General features: G+C 42.5%; 1 protein-coding gene across 1 annotated transcript in view; it reads left to right on the top strand.

Annotated features, from left to right (window-relative positions):
- LOC148506609 (complement factor B-like) overlaps nt 1-25,301 on the top strand; it is a 77,848-nt gene extending 52,547 nt beyond the window's left edge. Inside the window, exons 13-18 of the mRNA XM_088446570.1 lie at nt 6,876-7,023; nt 9,354-9,433; nt 14,654-14,757; nt 18,894-19,026; nt 23,276-23,325; nt 24,758-25,301. Coding sequence (XP_088302696.1) covers nt 6,876-7,023; nt 9,354-9,433; nt 14,654-14,757; nt 18,894-19,026; nt 23,276-23,325; nt 24,758-24,913 — 671 coding nt within the window. The 3' untranslated portion in view covers nt 24,914-25,301. The remainder of the gene's footprint in view (nt 1-6,875; nt 7,024-9,353; nt 9,434-14,653; nt 14,758-18,893; nt 19,027-23,275; nt 23,326-24,757) is intronic.
- Nucleotides 25,302-25,697: the final 396 nt, after the last annotated feature.

The raw sequence follows: 25,697 nt of genomic DNA, 5'->3' as shown, positions 1-25,697 counted from the left end.
CACCATTTACTATGGTGCTTTTACAAATTATCTGGGACCAGGCTTGTTTGAGGGGCCCGGCCCCCTCACTCTTACCTGTCAGCAGCCAAGTACACGCTGCTGTGTGCTGGGCTGCAGGGGGAGTGCTGCTGCTGATCAGCCACAGCAGTCTCCTCTCCCAGTGATCGGGCAGCTGAGGAGTGCCAGCACCTCCTACTATGAGCTGTGGCTTCTGTGTCCCGATCACTGTGGTCAGCAATGATTCGGCAGCCCAGTGTCACAGTGTGCCGGACCCCGGTCATCTCTTACAGGGTTTGGCAGCACTGGTTTTCCGGCGAGCAGCAGGCGGGGAGAACCCGGCGCCCACTGCCGACAAAGCATCCTCCGGCTCTCTGTCCCTTCCCTCGGCGGATGGCAGCGGGGAGATCCCGGCGCTGGCTGCTTCCGGCTCACGCTGTTGCGGATGTGTGCAGGCAGCTGCGGCTCCCCTTATATAAGCCATCGCGAGGCAGCGGCTGTCAGTCCGCCAGTGGTGAAGGAGCTCCCGAAGACAGAAGACACCGGAAGCCCTGGGTAGGTAGCATCCATGTAAAAGAGCTTAAATGCTCTTTTGCTAGAGCACTGACATTTAAGTATTAGGTCTCCCTACCTGCAATGAGCCATAGGGTTCACATAATTATAAAACAGATCCACCCCCCACCCCCCAAATAAAATGCCATGTCATTAAATTGTTGATATGTGCATACTATTCTGTTATTTACACATATGGTAAATAGAAGACACCAACGGCAAGAAGTATTTGAAAGCACACCAGGCAGATACACTTAAACGGGAGCTTAGGTTTATTGTGATGCATAGATTTGTACAGCCATACTCTGTTACACAGACAGGTAGTGGAGATGGAGCAAAGCATACAGTGGACCAGCCGGTCATGTATGTGTAGCAGTAATGCAGGATATTGCAGGGTCACCCAGAGCTGAGTACTCCACAGCTGTCTAGCACTATAGCAAGATGGCGCCACACATGTGCAGAACAGTGGCCATCTTGGTAAAGGACAGATGCTTCAAGTAATGGAGCATCATGGAGGCAGCGCATTAGCGCACTCCATATACCAACCTAAATAACTTGTACTCAAAGTTAACACAGAAACCTACAGTAGTTAATATATTAATATTAATATACTAAGTATTTAAGTACTCTCCTCCTCAAATTCAGCCTCACATCAATTAATTGCCCCCAAACTATCCAGAAATACATAGAAAGTCCCCTCCGCTCCACCTTAAATTAACTGGCAACACCATTACTTCACTAGCTACTACCCACACCATTAAATTAGTATACCACCCTGTGCCCCCACAGTAATTCTTAATGAGACCTACCTCCCAGGGGTGAAAGTTCTTACCAGATGCTCAGAAGCAAAGTAATTGGTTGTTCCACCCCCCCGTGCTTTCATCACCAAATCCCAGCATATTTTAGAATCCCTTTATTCACCACCAACACCCCAGCAGCAACCAGATGCAGCCCCTCATTTACCAACACCCCAGCAGCAACCAGATACAGCCTCCTCATTTACCAACACCCCAGCAGCAGCCAGATACAGCCTCCTCAATTACCAACACCCCAGCACTAGCCAGATGCAGCCCCCTCATTTACCAACACCCCAGCAGCAACCAGATGTAGCCTCCTCATTTACCAACACCCCAGCAGCAACCAGATGCAGCCTCCTCATTTACCAACACCCCAGCAGCAACCAGATGCAGCCTCCTCATTTACCAACACCCCAGCACCAGCCAGATACAGCCTCCTCATTTACCAACACCCCAGCACCAGCCAGATACAGCCTCCTTATTTACCAACACCCCAGCACCAGCCAGATACAGCCTCCTCATTTACCAACACTCCAGCAGCAACCAGATGCAGAATCCTCATTTACCAACACCCCAGCAGCTACCTCATTTACCAACATCCCAGCAGCTCCCAGATAGTCACCTCAATCACTACCAACACCCCTGGAGCACCCAGACACCTACCCCTCATTCACCATTAACATCCCAGAAGGGCACACACACACCTCATTCACTGCCAAAACCTCTGCAACACCCAGACACTCCTCTCATTCACATCAACACTCCAACAGTTCCCATCCCCCACCCATTCATTCACCGCCAACACACCAGCAGAATCCAGACATTCCCCTCATTCACTTATAGCACCCTAGCAGTACACCCCTTATCCTCTACCAAGTCACTCCCACACTTACCCTCTTGCTTCCAACAGTTCTTCTTGCAGAACTGTATTTAAGGATGGCATGCATACTGTAGGTCAGGTGGTGCACGCTGTTCCACAGTTGAGATAACTGCCAATTGGAAGGAATAGAGAGGAGCTGGCACACTCAGACTGAGCGCCATAGTTAATGGAGGAATGCATCTCCTCTGTGACATCCGGCAACATATGGTGGCTGGCTCCGGGGAGTGCGCCAGGTGCTAGCCAAGGGGGTTCTGCTGCGTGCCACCTGAAACAGGCTTGTGTGCCACACTATGGCATGAGTGCCATAGTTTGCTGATCCCTGGTACTGTATACACAGTCGTGTTTAAGATAGCCCAGGTTTTATGAACTCTTGATTAGTGATCCTACCAAATGAGTCGCGCAGCAGGGTCTGTCTGATAGGCCTCTTTTGTGAATGCACTAAAACATCATGTATTACACTGCTGTCTGCCCACTTCCTGGTTGCAGCCAATCAGTAGCATCCTAGGTGTATATAAGGCTGTAAATGACATAACCTCTGCCTGATTATTGTGCATGCACTCTGGCCTAGCTATTCCTGGTCTCCTGGCTCTCCTGCTTCACTTTTTGAACTTTGAACCTTGGCTTTGTCTGGCTATATCTCAGACTACCCTTGCTGGTTCCTTACAGTGTCCCTGGGTTGCCCCTTTGCTGACAGCACTGCTTACGTGTGTACCGAACTTTTGCCTTTGTCTCTGATTTTGAGTCTTATTAAGCCATCAGTTACCAGTAACTGGAACCAAACCTGAAATTACATCACTGCAGCTTCTGCATTTCACGTGACACTCCACTCTGCAGATGGTTTTCTCTTTAATACAAAAACTGGACATGATGCTTTAAAATAGTACTAAAAATATATTTCCGAATTTAACAAAAAAAAAATATTTTCTGATTCTTCGTCAAGGCAACAGTTCAAGAAGGCCAGAACTTATCTTCCTGGCAGTCAGTATACAGACAGTATTCGTGTACATCATTTGGGCTTCCTTTTGTCCACGTTTGTGTTAGAGAAGGGTCTAGCAAGAATTCCAAAATTACTGTTAACTAACACAGCATAGAACAATCCTGTTGGGTGGCAGGATTTCCCGTTATACTGAGACTTCGACACAAGCTCTTTAGGACCAAGACATTGTAAGAAATGGATTACAGTCTGCCATTATATGGACAATATTCTAGTTAGTAATAGAAAAATTTGAAAAAATGCCCAGAACATGAGACTCAAAGTGATCTCTATTTTACAGAAACATGATGAATCATAACTTGTAGAACTGTCAACTGATATCTTCTCAACTGCTGCAGTATCTGGGAATCCAGTCAAAGCATCAGGTTTGCAAGAGAAATTCCAAAATATTCAACAACTGTCTTACCAGATTCATTCTTGGAAGAGATCTTTATGGAGTGAATGTCTCAAGTTCTTGGTTTCAGTTACTGCGTGGTGCACACTACTACATTTTCTACCTCATCTGGATCAAAATACAAAGATCTGTTCAGACAACTTAATGGTGATGTCACATGCAAGGACTCTCCACAATTTTCAGACTAGTATTTGTTTGTCTGGTATTCATCAGTGTTGGTGTATGGAGGCGTGTACAGAAAGCTGGCAGGCCTAAGACCTTCTGGCATGTAGTGAAGAACACTTCCCTGACCGGGAATCGAACCCGAGTCTCGGCGGAGAGATGCCAGATCGTACCCACTAGACCACCAGGGACGTCGGTGTTGAAAACAAGTTGTTATGTGCAATCCGATGAGAGTGTGGCAGTAGATTGACCAGGCTGATATTGGATTAATACTGTAGATATATAATACAACACTCTTCTTACTGTAACCGGAATGCTGGAGTGTTAGATCTTGGCAACGTATTCACCAGGCTGAAACTGGGTTGTCGCTGTAGTCCAGGATCCAGGAGCACTCAGATGGTAGCAGGAATAGATGCAGACAAAACACTGGAATGGGTAGTAGGTGATGATACCAGGGATGGCATCAAATGGAGCAGGAACCAGGAACACTCACCATGTAGTGAGAATGGTATACACAGGCGAGTTGTAGGTTTGGATAACTGGAACAGGTAGGTATTCTCTGTGCAACTAGTGGGATAGCTGTTTCAGGCATAGACAGAACCGGATGCTGACCGGACACCGGAATGGATAATGGATGCTGGTACCAGGAGCGGCATCAATGGTGCAGGAACCAGGAACACTCACCATGCAATGAGAATGGTATACACAGGCGAGTTGCAGGTTTGGATAGCTGGAACAAGTTGAGATTTTCTGTACAGCCAGTGGAATAGCTACCCCAGGTGTAGATCACTTGCAGGAATCCGTAAAGCAGAAGGAAGCAAAACTACACAAACTGGATACAAGTAAGCAACAGGAGCTCATTATAGCTCACTCGGTAGGAACTGAGGTTAGACATTGTACTGGTAATTAGGTAGAGTCAGCAGCTGGGATATACACCCCTGGTTAACCTGGTATAGGCTGAGCAGAGACAGGTGGTATGGTGAGGCTCAGGCTAGCACTTGATTGGCTGTTGCATACAGGTGATCGGGACTTGTCACTGCAGTACTCTGTAGCAGGCTTAGATCCTGCTTTAGGCCTAGCAGGCTGAGAAACACTGAAGCCTGTGTGTCTGGGATGTGATAGAGAACGCTAGCAGAATCGGTAAGTGACCCGGTGGTAGGGGAAACAGATCCGGGTTGTGACAACAATTACATCATGGGCAGAGAACTATCTTAGATTCCTCACAGCACTTCATGTAGTGGGAACGGACAAGGTAGCAGATTACATCAGTCAATATCAGATCCACCCACCAGAGTTGGAGTCACAAAAGGAGGTGTTTCAACCAATATTTAAAAGTTTTGGATACACCACATAGACCTCATGGTGACAACTCAAAATACCTCATTGGAAAACTTTACTCCAATGACAGATATATGCTCCCTCCTGTTCATCTAATTGCAGAAACCTTAAAGACATAAAAAGGGAAGCAGCAAATGTGATAGCAGTACTTTCATTTTTGGGTCTCAGATCATGGTCTATAGTTGCAAAAGGGATTTTCCTAAAATAACGTGACCTCTACCTCTTCGGCCAGACCTGCCACATCAGAGACTAGTCTTGCACCTAGATCCTGATAAGCTCTCTTTGATGGTATGGAGACTGGGCAGTCATTGAAGAATAACGTCAGTGAATTATAAATACAAACAAGAAAGAATTAGTCTTCAAAAGTATACTGTAAAGTGTGGGAAACATTTATATATTGGTGCACGTTTAAGATGATAAAGCATCAGACACTAGCATTCCTGAAGTCCTCTACTTTCTTCAAGAAGGTTTACAGAAAGAGCTTTCCCTTAGCACATTGTATGTACAAGTATCAGTGCTGAGTGTTGGTGGATACAGGTTTTACATCAAGCAGCCAAAATAATTAACATTTGCATGTAATCTTTTGCGGTGCCTCAGGACAGCAAAACCTTTTGAACAGCAAGATAAATCATCACCTAACTGGCTCACACTTAAGATAATATAACTTGGCAGTAAACACTTCTGGCAGGAGTGGGAGAACCTCAGACATTATGGCATAAGGAACCACTTCTGAATATAGAGGCTGATAAAGTGGTGAACAGATCCCGCATTCTTGCCAAAAGTAGTTTCCAAGTTTCACGTCACTGAAACCATTGTTCTTCTAGCTCTGTGTCCACAACAAGTAGATTAGGAGGAAAAAATGCATACATTGGATCTGATAACAGCAATTTAAATATAACTTTCTAGAACAAAGTTTGGCAGAAAAACAGATCATGTCTTTTTACTTCCTGAAGGTTCCACATCAGGGGGCAAACTCCTGTCATGATAGACTAGAGAAGTAATATACCATGCTTATAAGGGGAAAAGATGGGAAGTGCCAAACATACAGTTGTGTACTGAGGGCGCATTACACAAGAGCAGTAGTAGCCTCCGAGGTTCGCATGGAACAAACATCAGCAAATGACCTTTTCACACAATATCTGAGCATTATATTCTGGATATCATTACATCAGAGGGCAGGTTGATCAATAAATATATTTTTCTTGTATTTGAAGTACTGTCTGCTTGTTTTTTTTTGATGCCTCCATATTTAGTTTCTTGGGTATATCACAGTACCATCAGGGCTGCCACAGAATCTGAAAAAGAAGTACGCAAATGACCTGTCAATATGCAATGTCGACATACTCAGAATGCTGACGGTTAGGTTTAGTCACCACCAGGATTGTTAGGGTCAGGCCTAGGGGGAGGTTAAGGTTAGGCTGTGGGTGAGGGTTAGGATGAGGTACTAGGAAAATGGGTAGGGATTAGGGATAGGCAGAAAATACTCACCTTAAACACTGCTCCGTCAGACGTCTGCAGCGGAAGGGACGGTCACATGGTTGCCGGGACACGGAAGCCACACTGGAGCCACTGCAGCTATCGGGACCAGGTAAGTGACCACTGGGCTACTAGGGATGTTATGTCGGCAAGTTGATATGTCATCAGTGTAGACATGATGAATGCAGACAGTTCAACCATGTCGACATGGCTATTGTTGACCTAACATACCACACCCAACATAAATGCATATACAGTACTAATGCCATGTCTCACATATTGCAGGTGGTCAGGGGCAGAAAGTAAAAACTCTCTACCGCCATCCGAAATACAACCCTGCCGGAAAATCAGACAAACATGTTAAGAAATCTTTTGATTATGATTTGGCCCTTCTGGAACTGAAGAAACCCATTGAGTTTTCAAAGCAAATCAGGTAAAATATATACAGTACCATTCACTCAACTTAACATATTGTGTACAATAAAATATATACAGTATTCTTTGCAATTATTTATTAAATGTTTCCATTTATTAAATATTAATTAATTTGACAGCCAGCTCTTTACCTGCATTTCATATCATATTAATGTATCATTTTATATTCCTATTATCATAACGTATATGTACATGGTTTGAGTCTTATGCAATTCTACTATAGCATAGCACATTGTATGCATCAATATCGCAAATTTCTCCTCCTTTAGCGTTGTCATTTACTTACTTTGTGTGATGGCATTCCACATGTAAAGGCATGGCTTAGTATGTCATAAATGGTTCTGTGAAGCCTGAATGTACTATTAGTAACGCCAAGATAAAGGTTGTGTTGACGAACAGTGACTATAGGGGTGAATTTATGAGCCAATGTGTTTTTGTTTCAGAAATTTGCTGCAGTTTATCAAGTAGGGTAATTTGTTGGGATTTGTACAGTTTCCAATCTAGGGAGCCATAGCAAAATGTTAGCAGGAATTGTAAGGGGAAACTCCACTATAGTTACCCATTGCTTGTCCTCCCCAGCTTTTGTCCAGTCTGGGATCCTGCCCAACATGGTGGCATTATAGTTGGCAGTAAAATGAGGACATTGAAGACCACCTCCAGATAAATACACTTATACAAAGTGTCATGCTTAAAGTGTGGTCTTCTCCCACCCCAGAGAGAGTCACTGATTTTGTGGTGTAAGTTCAGGAACCATTTATGGGGGAATACATGTGGGTAGAATCTGTAAGAGGAATTTAATTCTTAGAAAAAAAAAGTAAATTTTAATTATATTGATCCTCACTATTCATGAATACTTGAAAATCTGAGATTTATCCTTCTTGAGGGTTACTGTCATATATTTAACGTGAATTGTTTGACACATGAAAGCAAACGCGTTTCTCAGACCCTCAATAACATAAGCGGGTTGGTAAGGTTAAGCGCCGCTGACCTTGAATTGTCCATTTTAAAATTGGAAACAGTTCAAAATATTTTGACACTAATTTGAGATTGAGACAGCATGGATGGTGACCTCTGCCAACAGATCGTCTTCAAGAGGCGCTAGTTTATGAACATTGTCCCCAATCTGTAGACCTGAAATGTCAGGGTTCATACTTAGGGATCTTGCTCCTGGGGATGGTTTTTGATGTAGTTGAATGGGTAGGGGACGGTGGCTGGAGACTATTGTTCATACTGGAAGGGCTTGAAACTGTCCTAATTTCTGACCTTGTGGTGTGTCCGCTGCTTTCCCAAAGTATTTGGAGATATATCATTTTTTAATCTTTGCCCATTCATTCAAGAAGGTTTTTCTGTAGGTTATATTCTCTCCCTGCAGTAGAGGTGTAGTGTTTGCTGGTAGGGTTATGACTAGCCACTTAGCCCATATGTAATTACAGCCAATTGTGTTAGTTGATCTTAAGGTCTTTACAATAACATTGTAGTGCAGATTCAATCAGCTGCTAGGTTACAATTTGAGTTATTTCCTGGAGGGAAACCTGACTTGATTTTAATGCACATCACCATGGGACAAGAGCAATACCAAATATAAGTCACATAGTATTAGCGCTCAGGGATCGGCCAGACCAAACTTTGTAGCATATTAATTCTGCCAGATGATGACTTGGCAAAATTAAATGAGAACTGAGCATCGCCAGTTTGTCAGTGACCACAAGAGGGCAGTAAAGATTCACAATTTTATTGATGTAGGGAAAAAAGGTCCTTTTTTGTAGAATACAGTAATGCTCAGTCTGGCAGAGAAGTAGGACTTCAGTACTTTAAAAGGATATATTAAGATTCCTATAAGCTAAGAGAGTGACAGCTCATATAAACCACCGCTTAGTAAATAAAACCCACATACCTAGGAACCACCTTTTCACCTACTCAACGGTGTACAAAAACCCAACTTGATGAACCCAAGATTTCAAATGTTGACTTATCGGTCAATAAGATCTTCTTCCAGTCTTCAGTAGTCCACTGGCGGAGTTTCATGGCCTGAGCAAGGCTCTTTTTTATTGCTGCATTCAGGATCTTTCCACAAGATTGACTTGGGTTCAACTAGCATTACCTTCACGCTGTGCTATTGATTTTTCACTCATCTCTATACTCCATATTTTGTAAGATTATATTGCCATCACCTCTTAAGTCTTTTTCTTTGTAGAACATTTAAGTAATCATTCTGAAGCTAGAAAACTGAAGGATATATGCAATTTCTGTCGGTGAAATTATTATAACAGAAAAGTAAAATTCAGTATGACCTAAGAGTGAATTTCAAAGTGACTTTTCTTTTTGCAGACCCATCTGTCTTCCATGCACAACTGGTACCGCCTGGGCATTAAAGCAACGGGGGAAATCTGTGACTTGCAGCGACCATAGTGAGTGTGGGGGAGAGGACATCTTGGGGGAAAGAGTCAAAATGGAGGATCAATAGAGGGAAGCATACATACTTTACAATTAAAAATAAATAAATAAACATACTAAAACTGTTTAATCTATACATAGTATTAAATAAAGTCACTGGTAGGCATCTGTCGGTTTATTCAGGCTAAACTCCAGAACCCTGGATGGATTTTAATGCAGTTGACCCAATTCTATAGAGCATTTGTTGAGGAAGGTTTAGGTGTATGAAACATTAATGTATGACAAAAGGGAGCCGATCAGTGGCATAACTAGGGGGGTCGAGCAGGGCATGTGCCCAGGGCGCCATCGGACTGTTGGCGCACGTGAGGGGGGCCCCACGTGCCACAGACCGTGGTACAGGACAGCAGTTTAAAACCAGTGTAGTGCACTACACAGTAATAAACACACCAGCGCCGAGTAGTACACTCATACTACCCGGCTGCGGTGTGTTTGGTTTAGCAGCCAATGAGAGTCAGACATTCATTGGCTGCTGTACCCAGGGCCGGAGCCGGGCTGGAGCTCACTCATGAGCTCCACCTTCTGGCTCCCATAGTACCGAGCTGGAAGACGGAGGAGCAGACAGCAGCGAGCACAGGAGCACTGTATAAGGGGGGAGCACTACTGGAGGCACTATATAAGGGGCACTGAATAGGGGGACCACTACTGGGGGCACTGCATAGGGGGAACCACTACTGGGGGCACTGTATAAGGGGCACTACAAGGGGCACTACTACAGTGGGCATTGAAAGAGGGGCACTGCTACTGGGGGCATTAAGGTGCATATGGATTGGAAAGGAATGTTCCCAGAGTGACGAGAAACGGTTGTTGACATGCCCCCATTTTTTCAGTGACCACGCACCTTGTGACATGTGGCAAAACCCACTTTTTCGTCACGCGCCATTGGCGCGCACACATACTTGGAGGGGGGGTCTCCGTTTTTTTACTTGCCCTGGGCTCCAAAACCCTAGTTACACCACTGATGAAGATTTTAATGAAGCAAGTCTATGATAAAAGGACTGTCTGAGCGCTTTCCTGGCTTACGCTGCCTAAACCGTTACAGATATATCACAATGATGGACTTTATTTTTACCATGTAGAGATTGATACGTATTATCTGGTTTTGCCAGAAAAATTGATGTAAGCCCTGTTTAATGATACAATTTTCATTTTTTTCCCTTTTTGTATCGTTCCTATTTCCTTTATGTGAAAAACGATTCTTTAATTTCAAATGAACTTTGGCATAACAATAAATAAAGCACAGGGACAGACACTTAACGTGGCTGGAGTTACATAGAAACACAGAATTTGACGGCAGATAAGAACCACTTGGCCCATCTAGTCTGCCCCATTTCATTTATCCTTTTGGCAACTTCAACCCTTTTTGCTCCTTACGTCTCTCTTAAGGATATTCTTATGTCTATCCCAAGTGTGTTTAAATTGTTCCACCGTCTTAGCTCCAACCACCTCTGATGGAGGCTATTCCACTTATCCACTACCCTTTCTGTGAAGTAATTTTTCCTCATATTTCTCCTGAGCCTCCCTCCCTCCAGTCTCAGTGCAGGTCCTCGTGTTCTTGTACATCTCTTCCTCTGAGCCTCCCTCCCCCCAGTCTCAGTGCATGTCCTCGTGTTCTTGTACATCTCTTCCTGTGAGCCTCCCTCCCTCCAGTCTCATGTCCTCGTGTTCTTATACATCTCCTCCTTTGAAGAATGCTTCCCTCCTGTCCCTTGTTAAAACCCTTCATGTATTTGAAAGTTTCTATCATGTCCCCCCTTTCCCTTCTCTGTTCCAAACTATACATATTAAGATCTTTTAGTCTTTCTGGGTAAGCTCTGTGCTGTAGGCCATGCACCATTTTAGTTGCCCTTCTTTGTACAGTCTCTAATGTGTCTATATCCTTCTGGAGATATGGCCTCCAGAACTGAACACAGTATTCTAGATGAGGATGTACCAAGGACCTATACAGTGGTATTATCACTTATTTTTTCCTGCTACTGATTCCTCTCCCTATGCAACCAAGCATCTGACTTGCCTTCCTCAATGCTTTGGTGCATTGCTTGCTTGCCTTCAAGTCATCTGAAATAGTGACTCCTAAATCCCTTTCCTCCTCTGTATTCCCATTATAGTGTCCTTGATACTATATTTAGCCTTTATGTTGTTGAGACCCAAGTGCATGATTTAGCATTTATTACATTAAACTGTAGTTGCCATGTTCTTGCCCATTCCTCTAGTCTTCCCAGATCCTCAGTCATTTGTGTTACCCCTCCTGGTGTGTCTATCCTGTTGCATACTTTTGTGTCATCTGCAAAAAGGCATACTTTCCCTTTACTATTATTTGCAATATCACCAACATAGATATTAAAAAGCATTGGCCCAAGTACAGTTCCCTGGGGTACTCCACTGGTTACCTTTCCCTCCAGTGAATACACTCCATTTACTACAACTCTCTTTCCTATCCTGCAACCAAGATCTTATCCATTCGACAGTCATAAAATCCGCACACTCTAGAAAACAATCAGGAATAGGACTGTGCTGTCGGTTTGTCTATGAATTAAATTAATAGTATTGCTTGACTGAAAATGATAAATATTGACCAAGGCTTCTCTATATAAATTTCTATTTATTATTTTTTAATAAACGTGTAGCACATATTACACTACACACATATATATAAAACAATAAAATGCAAAATAGAATTGTAGCTTATATTTCGGCAGCTTGTGATCCTCAAGTACTTATAGCCAAAGGAGCCTTTAAATAGTGAAGATACTAAGGCAACAATCTTGAAAGTTCAAGAGAAATAGTCTCTATTTTGCTCACTAGCACAGTATATACTGAATATTTAAATGCTCTTACCCATCTGTATGATATATGTATCCAAATGTATAGTCCTTATTGTAATGGTTTAAACAGCCTGGTTTAGCCTGCGGTTTCCTCACCGCTCCAAGGCCTGGATGTGCAGGTAATGTATTGCACTGCTGTAATATTGTGTTCCTCGGCACTCCTGGGGGACCTCAGCTTAGCTGCATAAAGAGGCCGCTCCTAACACCGGGGGCTCCCCTCTGTGCTTCTTTACCTTGGTCTGAGGGATAAACCTTTGGTTTGGGTATTCTAAGAGCATATAGCGGCTTAGCAGAAGTCTCGAGCAGTCACAAGCTGTAAAAAACCCTTTTACGCCGACATGTTTCGCTCCGTGCTGGGAGCTTTTTAATAGAATCCAATCCCAAACCTTCCAGTTTGTTTATCATTCTGCAATGTGGGACCGTGTCAAAAGCCTTACTAAAGCCTAGGTAAGCTACATCTACGGCCCCCCCTTGAACTATTACTTTTGTCACCCAGTCAAAAAAGTCAATAAATGAGTGCTCAAGAGACTGTGGATCACGTGATTGGGAAGCTGATCACGTGACTGCATCCTGAGAATAAACACATAGCAATATGCTTTTAATTTATATGGTAAGAACATTCGTTTCTGTATCTTTTCTCAACAGTGTGGTCCCTTATATGATTGCCTTCATTTTATTACACAATATTGTTATATATAAGCAAAAGTAAATAATCTTTTTCACACGGCTTGGTCAATTGGTCATTTGATTTTGCGCATCTGTAACCAATTTTGCAATTAGAACAGTTTAAATAGCAGTACCTTTGTGGCTCACACACACACTTGCTCCTGACGAAGGTGCGGGATACTTCCGCACGGAAACGCGTTGAGCCTTCACACGGACCCCCACATACCAGAGCACTTGGAGGACACTTATTCAATTTTCCGGACCAGGAATTTGGAGTCAACCGCTATATGGCAACAGCTTATCCAAGTTAAAGGACTTACTTTATATGCAAGGACTTCCTGCTACAGTACCCACTTGGTAATATACTCCTCTTACTGGGACTTGCACCGGCTTTTTACTTGATACTGGACTCAGTGACTCATTATAGTGTTGTGGGGCCAATCCCTATTGCAATATTGCACATTTTAGCTTTCATATTTATGTTTTTATATGTTCCTATTAAATTGTGTTCATTTTGACCAAGCCTTGTGTATATGATGTACATTTATTTAAAATATCTCTCCATCCATTAGCGCTGTTACTTTGTTTCAAAAAAGTCAATAAAGGTGGGTACACACCTGACAGATATAGCTGCAGATGACGGTCATTCATACACACTGAACGGCCATCATCTGTGTCTTGCTGTGGGTCCCGGCGACCAGGGGGCGTGTCAGGGGCATGTCCCAGTGTGCGGGGGCGTGTCCTGTCCCCCTCCTCGCGGCTGCCACTGTGTATGTATGGGTGGTCTGCAGACATATCTGTCCATCGACTGTGTAGCACAGCCAATGCGATATGTCAGTGAACGCCGACGTTCACCGAGATATCGCGGGTACACACTGCCTGACGGGCAGCAGATACATTGGCCGATCAATTGATCGGCCAATGTATCTGTCAGTGTGTACCCAGATTTAGATTTGCTTGGCATGATTTGAGTTGACCCTTGTGGAGACTGTTTTTCTCGTGGACAACTTTACGTGACCTTTTTGCGTGTCATATCAAAACTAAATCTTTTCATGTTGACTTCAGGAGGAAATACGACTAATGGTGTCTGCAAGGCAAATCTTATAAGACCTCGGTTAAAAAAGACTACCGACGTAAATTCAAAATTGCTCCCATGCGAAGCCGGGGCGGGTCGCTAGTAAAAGAATATACATATGTACACATAAAATGTATCTGCTGTAAATTATAGCAAATACCTGTTGCTGTGGGTACACCTTATTATCTTTGTTCGATGTAGTGGAATAATAGAAGTAATTGTCTGATTAGCTGCTATTGTTTACAGGATGTGTGCGCAGTTTATTTCACATTTCTCTATTATAAAGTGGACCTACTGCCTACACTGTGTAAGCAGCCATTTTTGTGGGCTGAACCCACATTCAGGAAGTAGTGACATCACTGAGGTCATGACATCACTTGGACTATTTATGAAAATAAATGGAAAACGGCAAATGGTAACCATGCAAATGTTTGCTTTTATTTTCTAAGCTGTACTATAGAAATGTTAGTTAATATTGGATTGGCAATTAGCACTTTACTGCTCACTTATTTTCATAAATACCCAGTTGTGTTCTATCAGTTTTAACTCCACTAAGGACAATATAGATGTTGTGAAATAACTTCATTATACTGTTTATTTTTTTTTTTTAGAAAAATTTTTACTTTCTAAAGAACTGGTGAAAGCCATGTTTATTGCTGAGGAAATGCCAGGGGAGATGGAGCAGAAGAATGTTCTTATAAAACAAGGGACTAAGGTACCAAAACATCTCGTAGGATATGTATAACTCAAAGTAGCTGAAAATGAGCTGCACCTAAGAGGGACCTGTGACTGCATGCCCTTACTGTACAGCACTAGCATGTTACGCTCACTGATAGGCCTCTATAAGAGCAAAAGGTGTAAGTGCCAGATCCATACAGCTTTACACATGGGCTCGAGGTCTCTGCATCAGTTTTGCACAAAGATGCATCTTTAAGCTGTGCAAATGATTTATAAGCAAATCCAAATGAGACCCATAATTGCACCCTCCTTAGGTAATCTTAAAGCAACAAACACAAACATATGTCATCGTTCATTCCTCCATCCATCATATATCTGCCGTGAAAACTGATCTAAACAACGGTGCGGGGAACAGCTGAGCTCCTGCCTTGTGAGGATATTGGAGCAACCTATTCAGATTGTCACTAAGGGGCAGCCTATGGGGTCTCTGGGGACTGCAGACAGAGGTATTCCATATCTATCACAGGCTCCCACACCGCCTGCACCTCACTATACCCAAGTAAGAACTATTTGTCTAAGAGAGAGAATCTATTTAAACGGCTTCAATATTAAACTCATACATTAGTAGCAATTAACCAGAAGGGACTACATTATCTGCTAAATGATAGCAATAATAGACTGTAAGCCCAGTTGCCAAGCCACTATCAAGTTGGTGAACAGGAGAAAAGTAATAGACTGATATACTTATATATAGATGTGTCCTTATATATCTTTGCTGCAGTTGTGCTAAAAAGCCCCTCTTGGCATGTCAGGTCTCTCGAGACTCTGCTGGCGCCAGGAATCTTTTTCCTGATTAATTTGATATGCGACACTTGTATATCTGTGTGTGACTGAGGGGTCTATTTACTAAGCAGTGTTAGGAGACAGAGTGAAAAGTGATAAGAAAGTGATAAGATGCCAGCCAATCAGATCCCAACTGCCATGTCACAGGCTGTGTTTGAAAAATGACAGTTGGGAGCTGATTGGCTGGCACCTTATCACTTTCTTATCACTTTTCACTCTGTCTCCTAACACTGCTTAGTAAATAGACCCCTCAGCCTCTGAATCACTATAAGAAGTGCTACAATATAGCAGCCTCAGCTTTTTTACATTCTTTCCTTCCTAGTTCTGTTTGCTTCATATACAGACTCAGGTGCACACAGATATACAAGTGTCACATATCAAATTAATCAGCACAGTCTGTTGGTGCTATTCGCATCACATTTACAACTTAGATGCAAAAAAGACGCCCAACGCTAGCAGAGTAGCACGGGACCTGGCGCCTTTCTCACGCCAGGCACGTGGCGCTGTGTGGCATATTGAAGCTAGATGTATGAGGACACATTTGTAAATATCTATATAGTTAATACTATTCTTAAAACAATTAACTTAAGGTACCTCATGATACAAAGGCAGAGAAGGTTAATTAAGACTTATTTTAAATCTCCTGAGGAGTCAATAGCCCTGGTACATATAGGAGTATTTCAGGAACGGCTGGAAGGCCGGCATAGGAAACAGGATGACAGTTTTAAAGATTCAGCAACATTTAAGGCGGAAACATCTCAAACAGATTTTAGACTGTAATGAAACCATTGCCGTCAAATGCTTGGATGTTTTATGACAAATTCCTGGGCTTTTAAGTAACATAAGAGAAATGCACCAACAGTGGCCTGTCCTACTTATTTTAACAGGGAATAGGGAGACTTGAGTTGGACTCAATAAAACTTTTATAATATCCGAGGAGAATATTTACTCATGTAAAATAAGATAGCGCCGAAAGTTTACACTGATTTATAAAAGCAGGTTAAAATAGGGAATTGTGTAATGTAAATATCTATAATTGGCAGAGAGGTTAATTGTTGATACAACAGATATTGTGAAAATGTATTCCGATTCATTTTTATGCCCTAAGTTGGCGCGTTAGAGAAAACTCTTCTGTGAAGAATCATTCCAGCCCTGACTTGCCGGAGTGACTGTTTTCCAGTTTAATAAAACTGACCTTTTGTATAATTCTTATTTGATTATTGTGGTTGGGAAAGAATTATCCTCACCTCTCTGTTAAAGTACGAAAGAAAGTTATAAAGTCAAAGGAAGACCTCTAGAAATCAGCCTAATTGAAGAGCTAGAGCAGGCCTGGCCAACCTGTGGCTCTCCAACTGTTGCGAAACTACACATCCCAGCATGCCCTGCCACAATTTTAGCACTCTCTAATAGCAAAACTGTGACAGGGGATGCTGGGACTTGTAGTTTCACAGCAGCTTGAGAGCCACAGGTTGACCAGGCCTGAGCTAGAGAGAGGGTCTCACCTAAGTCCAGAAAGAAACGTGTACTAGGATGTACATTATGTAGACAAAAGTGATTGGACACTCCCGCACAAGTGACATGGAGTGTGCTCCTGCAGCAGACACATGTTTGTGAAGGTAAAAAACGAGAAGTATAGAGATGTTCTCGATAACTCTGAGATCCCTACATTGTGGCAGTTATACCAAAACAACAAATGTTTTTATCAATACGACAATGCCACCTGTCATTTTTCCTATGGCGACGCTGGACTGGTATACATAACTCAGATGGACTGGCCAGCTCAGAGTCCAGATCTTAACCCCATTGAGAACTCTGGGATGAACTGGAGTAATGGGTGCATTCTAGGCCGACTCGACCTTCTTCAGTGTCACAGTTGGTCACTGTACTAATGGCAAAACTTAGCGCCTGCTGTTGTCCAGGAACTTGTGGACAGTTTGCCAAGAAGGGCATCTGCAGTAATCACTGCACGTGGTGGACCTACAAAGTACTGACATCAGTAACATCTTGTTGATCTATTTGTTGCCAGTGTCCCATCACTTTTGTTTATATAGTGTAGCAGAGACTTGGTTAAACACCCCATGGGTGGGGGCTCAGCAGATAAAGGGTCTTGTAGTTCTTTGTTCTAGGTTCAGACTGAGGGATTAATGTTGACATTAAGGGCCTGATTCTGCAGCGATTGCAGCTGCAACTACGTATGCAGATGGGTTAATTGTTCAGCACTGCGCATGCACTGTGTGTGCGCAGCAATTGCACTGCGATTACGGACACACATAGGATCCCATTGCAGAGTGAGTAAAATGCTGTGAGTGTTTTGGGGGTGGTGACAGGGGAGTGGTTGGAGAAATGCAGGCGTGCCTGTGCATCTGAATGCCATTGTATGGGCGTGCATAAATTAGCAATTACCATAGCATACGCACCTTGAGAGCCCTCTGCGTGCAACGAGACTTGCAGGTGCGACATGTCAGACCTGCTGTAATTGTGCTGGATGGACCAATGTGCTTCGGTGGTACCGATGTGTACGCAGGACTGCGAGGTATTATATATGAGAAAGCGGCAGCGGGCGTCTCTATGGTGGCTGGGCTGTGGCAGGCATTCGCATATTTTCGCAGATGCATTGCGTGCCATACTGAATCAGGCCCTAAGTTTGTAACCTGCAGCTTTTGCATTTCTTACCGTTCCTTCCGGACAGATTTTCTGACTTTTAATTTGTAAGTTATTTCATTTTCTTACATTGCAGCCCATGTATGTAACTTTGTAACCATTTTTCTGTGTAACTTTTTATACCTGAGCATTGTATGCATTTTTGTAAATAAAGTATTATTAGTCTAATTCATATTTGCTCCAGAACCCAATCTTTGAGGAGATTATTAGACCACTAGAGTTATGCTATGAACTGTTAATAATTGCTAGAAGCAGGGGACGACCACATAACTGAGTTGGAATTGTGTCGTTGAGCCTGTGTAGTTGTGTTATAGAGTGAGGGGACCTGTGGCTCCTTTATTTATCACAGGTGCTGGCAGTAAGTGTTGTACTGTAGGTATACAAATTACAGTGCTCTGGCATTAGTCGGAGAGCACCCATCAGGAATACTTACTGAGGCCTGACAATATCTAAAATGCTAATGCAATATTTTATCACAAATATCCATGTTATATACAATGCTTTACAGCTGAAGGTCATTCCAGGCCACAATCAGTGTGATGACTGTGTGACACTTGTCCTCTCCATAAGTACATCTTCCTCTTTCTTCACCCACTCCCCGCGATTTATTTTTTCCTGTGTATTTCTGTTTCCCTTCCTGCATCTGATATTTCTCCTCCTCCTCCACAGAGGGACGCCTGCCTCACAGATGCCAAAAACTTAAAAGAGTTTGAGAATGTGACCGATATTACCGATGTTGTGACCGACAATTTCTTATGCACAGGAGGGATAGAACCAGAAGTTGATCCTCAAACATGCAAAGGTCATTAATGGCAATTATTTCCCTAGAACTGTTTAGCTTTAATATGTATTCTTTCATCTTCTTCCACGAGTGTTTTAGACCTTTTGGCTCCTGCTATTGGCATTGTGGATTTTAGTGCATTCTCTGTTTCTGCACCTGTTGTACTTTTAACCTATACCTGGTTATGGCGGTGATCCACAGGCATCTGGAGAATTTCTCAACCATTACTCTAAAGAAAAATCTTCTCTGCAAGATAAAAAAAAGTTGAGTCCAGATGGGCTAAAGTAGCCTTCATAATCTCCTTATAATCAGGTCACGTCCTTTTATCTAGGCTTTCCACGAGGCCTTCGATAAACCTGGACAAGTATCTTTAACATCTGCAGTCACCATAACCATAGGTCAGTATGTCATACAATTTCAGCCCTGGCGTTAGAATCGGTATGGAAGAATGAAGATCTATTTGCTGCCTTCTGAGAAGGTTTCCCAGAAATATTTTTTTCTTGGACTTGAAACTTTGAGTTGGAAATTCATGGCAGTATATGTGGCAGCTTGTTCCACCTTGCACAAAGCAATGTCTCTTATCAGTCTGCTGCCGTCAGACCTCTGATCCTTTTCTAAATTAGCCCTGGGAAGACATATTGATGGTCTTCTTTTGCTGATATTTTTCCTTTATGATACCAGCAACTGGTTACACCATACATATTCTCCTCCCACTGACAAATCCATGTACCATCAAATTTAACTGTAAAAAGAAAAATGTCTTCTGGACTTTGCAAAGATTTGTTTTCTACTAAGAATATTAATCTAAGAATTCAATCATTAGAATTGCTTCCAGATTCATCGGTCGATTTCAAATTCTCATTTATTTGAATCCGGTGGCTATTCATATGAAATGTAATCTTCTTTGTGAGTACCTAATGTATAAAGATGTTAAGTAAGTTTTGGAAATGATTGCAATGAAAGCTAATATGTTAAATTATTCGGCGCAGTATCTAGCACAAGTTGCTGAATCTGGGAGGCTGCATCCTCCTAAAATGAAAAGGTAAAATCCCCAAAGGAAAAATAATAGAGTGTTGTGTGATATAAACAAAAAAACAATCTCCCATTGAGGTCAACTAATAATTAATAACAAATTCAAGACATATTGTCTTGGACCCCAGTAGGTATCACTCATTTTGAACTGTGACTACGGTTAGGGGCAGTAATTTGATCACCCTAACTGGTATTACACTAGCTGCGATTGTGCAGATCCCCAAGTACTGATGGAATGAGGGCAGAGCCAAATATAATACAATAAATATTCTACCTCTCTGTCTATAGTACAATACGCCTTTCTACTGTCAGCACCAATGGTAATTACAAAGGGCCACACGTCCCCAAACACCCTATCACACCCTTGTGAAGACTCAATAACACAGACTACAACACAGTTAGCTGGTTTCCCCCACCTCTAGCAATAAATAATAGTTAAAGTGTAACCTTAGCAATCTAATAGCTTCCTTTAAAGACTGGGTTCTGGAGCATATATGAAATAGACTAATAAAGGTATACTTAATTTACAAAAGAAGTACAATGCTACAGAAATGATAAAAAAATAGGTTATAGATTAAATAGACGAACATGAGTTGTAATTTCAAATACTGTAAAAATTAAAAAAAACAAAAAAACCTTACAGAATATTACACGCAGCCTATTAAGGCTGGGGCACAGCTGAAAACCGAAGGTGCAGTCTCTTAATTAGATTGATTTCAATATAACATAGGAAACAAAGTATAACATTGGAAAATCCCCCCCCCCCTCTTAGTCAGGTTAAAACCAAATCTCTGATGACTGCCTGACCAGTTAATTAAATCAAGGTCCATAGCAGGATTGCCCACATCAGACCTGACCTGTGTACAGACCTTTCCTGTGCTCAGACCTTAGGTATATTTCTAAGCTTTTAGAAACTCCTAGCTGTCATAGAAATATCAGTTTGTAGTAAAAAACAGATAAAATATGGCGAGGCTTTGATTTCTGCTTATAGTCTGAATATCTTATTTAGGAAGATATTTGACTGTTGCCCTCTCCTGTGTTAGGATTCAGGCTGGCATCCTCACCTCATCAATATGCAGCCTTAGGCAAATGCCTTATGTTATCCAATGCAGACAGATACTTGCCTTTTCAGGCTCACAGGACATCATAATGGATGTACTCTTTAATGAAACTACACTAGAACCCTTCTGGTTTGTTGAGTGTGATTTAAATGCTAATGAAAAACTTTCCATTGACCCTACCAAATACAAATGAACAAAAGGCATTCAGATTATCTGTCCTCTATGACCTTATATTACACAAACCAGTTTCTATTTATACAGTGATCAATTAGGTAACAGTTAAATTCCTATTACTGGAAAATATTTTCCACTCTACAATGTCCTAATATGCCTATAATCTCTCACATATTATTAAAGTAACCACATAATTATACCATATACTTACCACATGAGCTAATTTATTAGAATGTAAGACAGCAGCAACAACTCAGCCAAATTCAAAACACTATTGCCAAAAATAATTCTAAATCATCCAGATCAGAGAGAGGCTACAATACAGCATTCATTCATAACAATGAATCTTTCAGGAAAGGACACTACTAGGAAAATATACTTGAGGTGGTGCAGTGTTTTTATTACATCCCACTATTGTTGCTTCAAAATCTGGCACCAAACTACAGTATATCACAGGTTTCACACCTGGATCCCGTAGGACTGCTTCCATCTAGAACCCTAAAGGCTTCCACATCTGTAATATTTAAGCTCAATAAATACACAATTAAGTAATATAGGGTTCACTCATGTAAAAAATAGCACTCTGCCTAAAATTTTATATATTGAATCAAAGTCCTGATGCATTTAATTTCCTATGTGGAGATTTCCTCAGGGGCACAGAGCATTATAAAATGAGTGATGGTTAACATTTTCCTGTTCCAGGTAGCTTTTTCTTGACATTTAGAAGGCTGGGCTCACTGGTTTGTGTGTGATTCAAAAACAACTTCGATGCCCGATTATAATCCAAAGAGAAAGTATTGGATCTGTGTGTGTGATCATCTACTAACCATATTAACAGGCCCATGACTGGATGACTGGACCATGTGTAACTAGCTTAAGATCTATAAATGTAAGGTTTGGCATCCGTAACTTAGGGGCAGATGCATCAAAGCAGATTTTTTGTAAATCTTACGAAAAAACTGCAGTTTTCAGAAGATGTCCACATAAGCTAAAGGTATATCTGCAGATCGAGTGATCTGCAGATATATCTGCAGATGATGGTCGTTCATACACACTGAACGACCATCATCTGTGCTGTAGCGCGTCCCGGCGGCCGGCAGTCTTGTAGGGGCATGGCCTAATCGTGGCATGCATAGCCATGGCCCCTTCGAAAAAAACAAATAAATATAAATAAACATTTGCGGTGCTGGACAGCCAATGGTGGGCGCGATCAGCGTGATTGCTCCCCCCCTTTGGCATAGGAGACTGCTCGGGCTGCTGCTTTAGCAGCCTCGGACAGTCTCTCAACGTGTGCTGGGCTGCTGTGGATGGGGAGCTGTGCTGGAGTCGGGTAAGTAGTACCCGCTCGCGGCTCCCCCTCCCTCTGCACCCCTGTGTACGGGCGATCGGCTGATCGCCCGTACACACTTGCCGATGGACAGATATGTCTGCAGATATATCTGTTCATTGGTTGTGCAGCACAGCCAATGCGATATGTCTGTGAATGACTTTGTTCACAGACATATCGTCTGTGCACACTGGCCGACGGGGGCACGATATATTGGCCGATCAATTGATCAGCTAATATATCGGCCAGTGTGTACCCAGCTTAAGTCTCCCCATCTGTATAAACCGGAGTCGGCAGCCAATATTGGAGATATCTGCTGCTGTTCCTCTATTTGCACATGGCACAACTGTCCCCTTACGGACTGTGATCTGGCCGAATGTATAAAGCTCCAAAAACACAGAAATAAATACTTCACCCATCCTCTGTGATTACTTGTTTGTTTTATTGCCTCTCACACTCTGTGACTTCTTGGGGTAAATAAACGAAATGGCGGTTTGCAAGGTTTGGGTACGGATGGGCTGTGTTTCATGGGGCCCTGCCACGGGCCCCTTGGCTCCCACCGGGCCCTAGGCTGGCACCTAGATTGCCTTGTGGAAAATCCGGCCCTGCATGAAATGTATATTGCTAACATGCTGTATATGAAATTGATCTACTCCATTTTCTTTGCCTGTTGCAGGAGACTCCGGAGGTCCCCTTATTGAGCCATTCAAAAAACGTCACATCCAGGTATGTTGGTGAAAAGACTCTCTTGTAACCACGTGGTTGAGAAGTTGCAACAATGCCGCGTGCCAGCATAATAAATGTACCAAGAGTTACCAGAAGCAGAAAGCGAGTGCACAGCGATTTGTGGCTCAGATATATTTGCGAAAAAATAATGCACTGTCCATCTCTGTATTGTGCAGTAAATGAGCCTTATTGCCCTGTATCATCATAATCATAATTCATAGAACGTTTTATTGTGGTGTCTGTTTAAGCAACTCTGACCTCTATCAGACAGGATTTTGGTTGAGCATGGTAGGGGTTTGCTGTGTTTTAATTGTCCTTTATTCGCCACCATATGTTTTCTTTACTCTGTATAATTTATTAGAATTCCGTTAATTAAATTTACATAAATAAATGCTGGCCTTTATTTTGATCCATTTCACTAAGTCTTTATATGAAGTTTAAGTTATTGTCATTTTATATTGTCTGTATGTATTGTGTGACTGACATGGAGGACACCCTTCAGCCGATTGGGAGTTTATATAAATTAGCGTAATAACAATTGTAGTTGATGGTAAGAACGGTGCATTAAACCAGGTGCTATATCTACTGAAGGACACACTGGGATCTAACTTTCAAAAAAAAATTTAGCATCATTCTCACATATGTAAAATTTCAAGACATTTTCCCTGTACACAAAGCTTTACAAGGTAACGTCCTCCTGACACTGTCCTGGTAGACATAAAATGCAGTCACTCCAAGTACAGTGGTAGATTGCAGCAGACAGTCACCTGTGGTCTGCTCACAACAGATTCTTATCATAGGGCTGAGTCTGGGTTGGACACAAGTTGAAATGTCAACGATTCTTGCAGATTTCAGCTTATTGCTCATACACCAAAAAAAGATGGCGACTCCGCATGCGCCAAATCAGATTCACGCACATGGACAGAGTTCTCTGATGCCTACATATTGACCCATCTGTCAACAGGCCACACTAACCATGAAAAGGCATTTCTGGGCTGTAACTGGGCAGCGACCACACAATCGCACAGAACTGATTAATCTCAGGGGGGCATTGTGGGCGCTTCAGCCGACTTCAGTGCTCATTCGCAGTGTGCGGGCGGAGGTGAGACGTCTGTTTCAGTCGGGCGGGTGTAAGTCCCGCTGCTAATGATGGCGGCTGCAGACGTAAGAACAGCGTGCGGGACAGGCTTCCACATGCATTCGCATAGCTGGATACACGCATTGGCACAAAGTAGCAAGCAGGCGTCTGCGGTCAGATGGAAAAGTGCCCACAGAGGCATCTATCTCAGAATCAGCCCCAGGATGTTATAGGACGAGCAGCGTATATTTCTCTGTGATTATTTCCTGTATTTTATATTTTGCAGTTCTTAAAGTGTTTAACTGGTGTCATTTTTACCGATGCGAAGCTAAAGTCTCCTTTAATTTTCCGTAGGTGGGAGTCATAAGCTGGGGGACCGTGAACAGTTGTGTTGGGTCTAAAAGGCGCCCTGGACCAGTTCCAGCAGAGTCTCGGGATTTCCATACTGACGTGTTCCACATGATGGACTGGATACAGGAAGTTATGGAGGACGATCTTGAATTCCTGTAAAAAGCCTTGTTTGCAGCACACGTTTTGCTTTCATAGGTTTTTAAAGGACAACAATCACATAATAATGCAGTAAAGTCCCAGATGAACAATTCAAGTAATTCGGATACAATTGGAATGATTTAAAACTACCATCTAGGAAAAGTCATAATCATGTTTTAAAAAGTGAGTTTCCTTAGCCCACATCTAAAGAACTCTGCTGTAAAGCCTCAGTGAGATCAGTCAGAGTGCCGACTCTCATTAGTCAGTTGGCATCCTCCACATTGGCCAGAGCTGGGCACAGCCCAGTGAGACAAGATAATTGACTAAATATACAGTAATCACTGGTATTTATATATTTTCTCAAAAACTTATTTCCGTTCATTTAAGTAGCAGTGAATCCCGCCCATTAAGAATAATGACTGTATTCAACATAACATTTTTGAAAATATTCTAAATGAATTAAATGTTTGTAGAGTACATTTTTTTGAACATTTTATTTAACATAGAAATATAACCAGCTTGTCAAACACACAGACACATATATATATATATATATATATATATATATATATACAGGGCCGCAACAAGGGGGGGGCTAGAGGTGCAAGCGCACCGGGTGCAGGAATGCAGGGGGTGAATAAAAGCATACTCACGGTGGCTTCACTGGCTTGGGGGCTGCAGATTCAGAAAATGGCAATCCAAAAATGGCCGCCGCCAAGGAGGAGACAGATGCTAGAGGTCCTTACTGGTCCTCTAGTGTCTGTCTACTCCTTGGCGGCGGCCATTTTCGGATGGCCATTTTCAG

Source organism: Taudactylus pleione, unplaced genomic scaffold (assembly GCF_031769625.1).
Source record: "Taudactylus pleione unplaced genomic scaffold, aTauple2 ptg000400l, whole genome shotgun sequence".
In the NCBI taxonomy this organism is placed as follows: Eukaryota; Metazoa; Chordata; class Amphibia; order Anura; family Myobatrachidae; genus Taudactylus; species Taudactylus pleione.
Note: the sequence above shows the minus strand (reverse complement) of the source record. Positions and strands in the feature narration are given on the sequence as shown.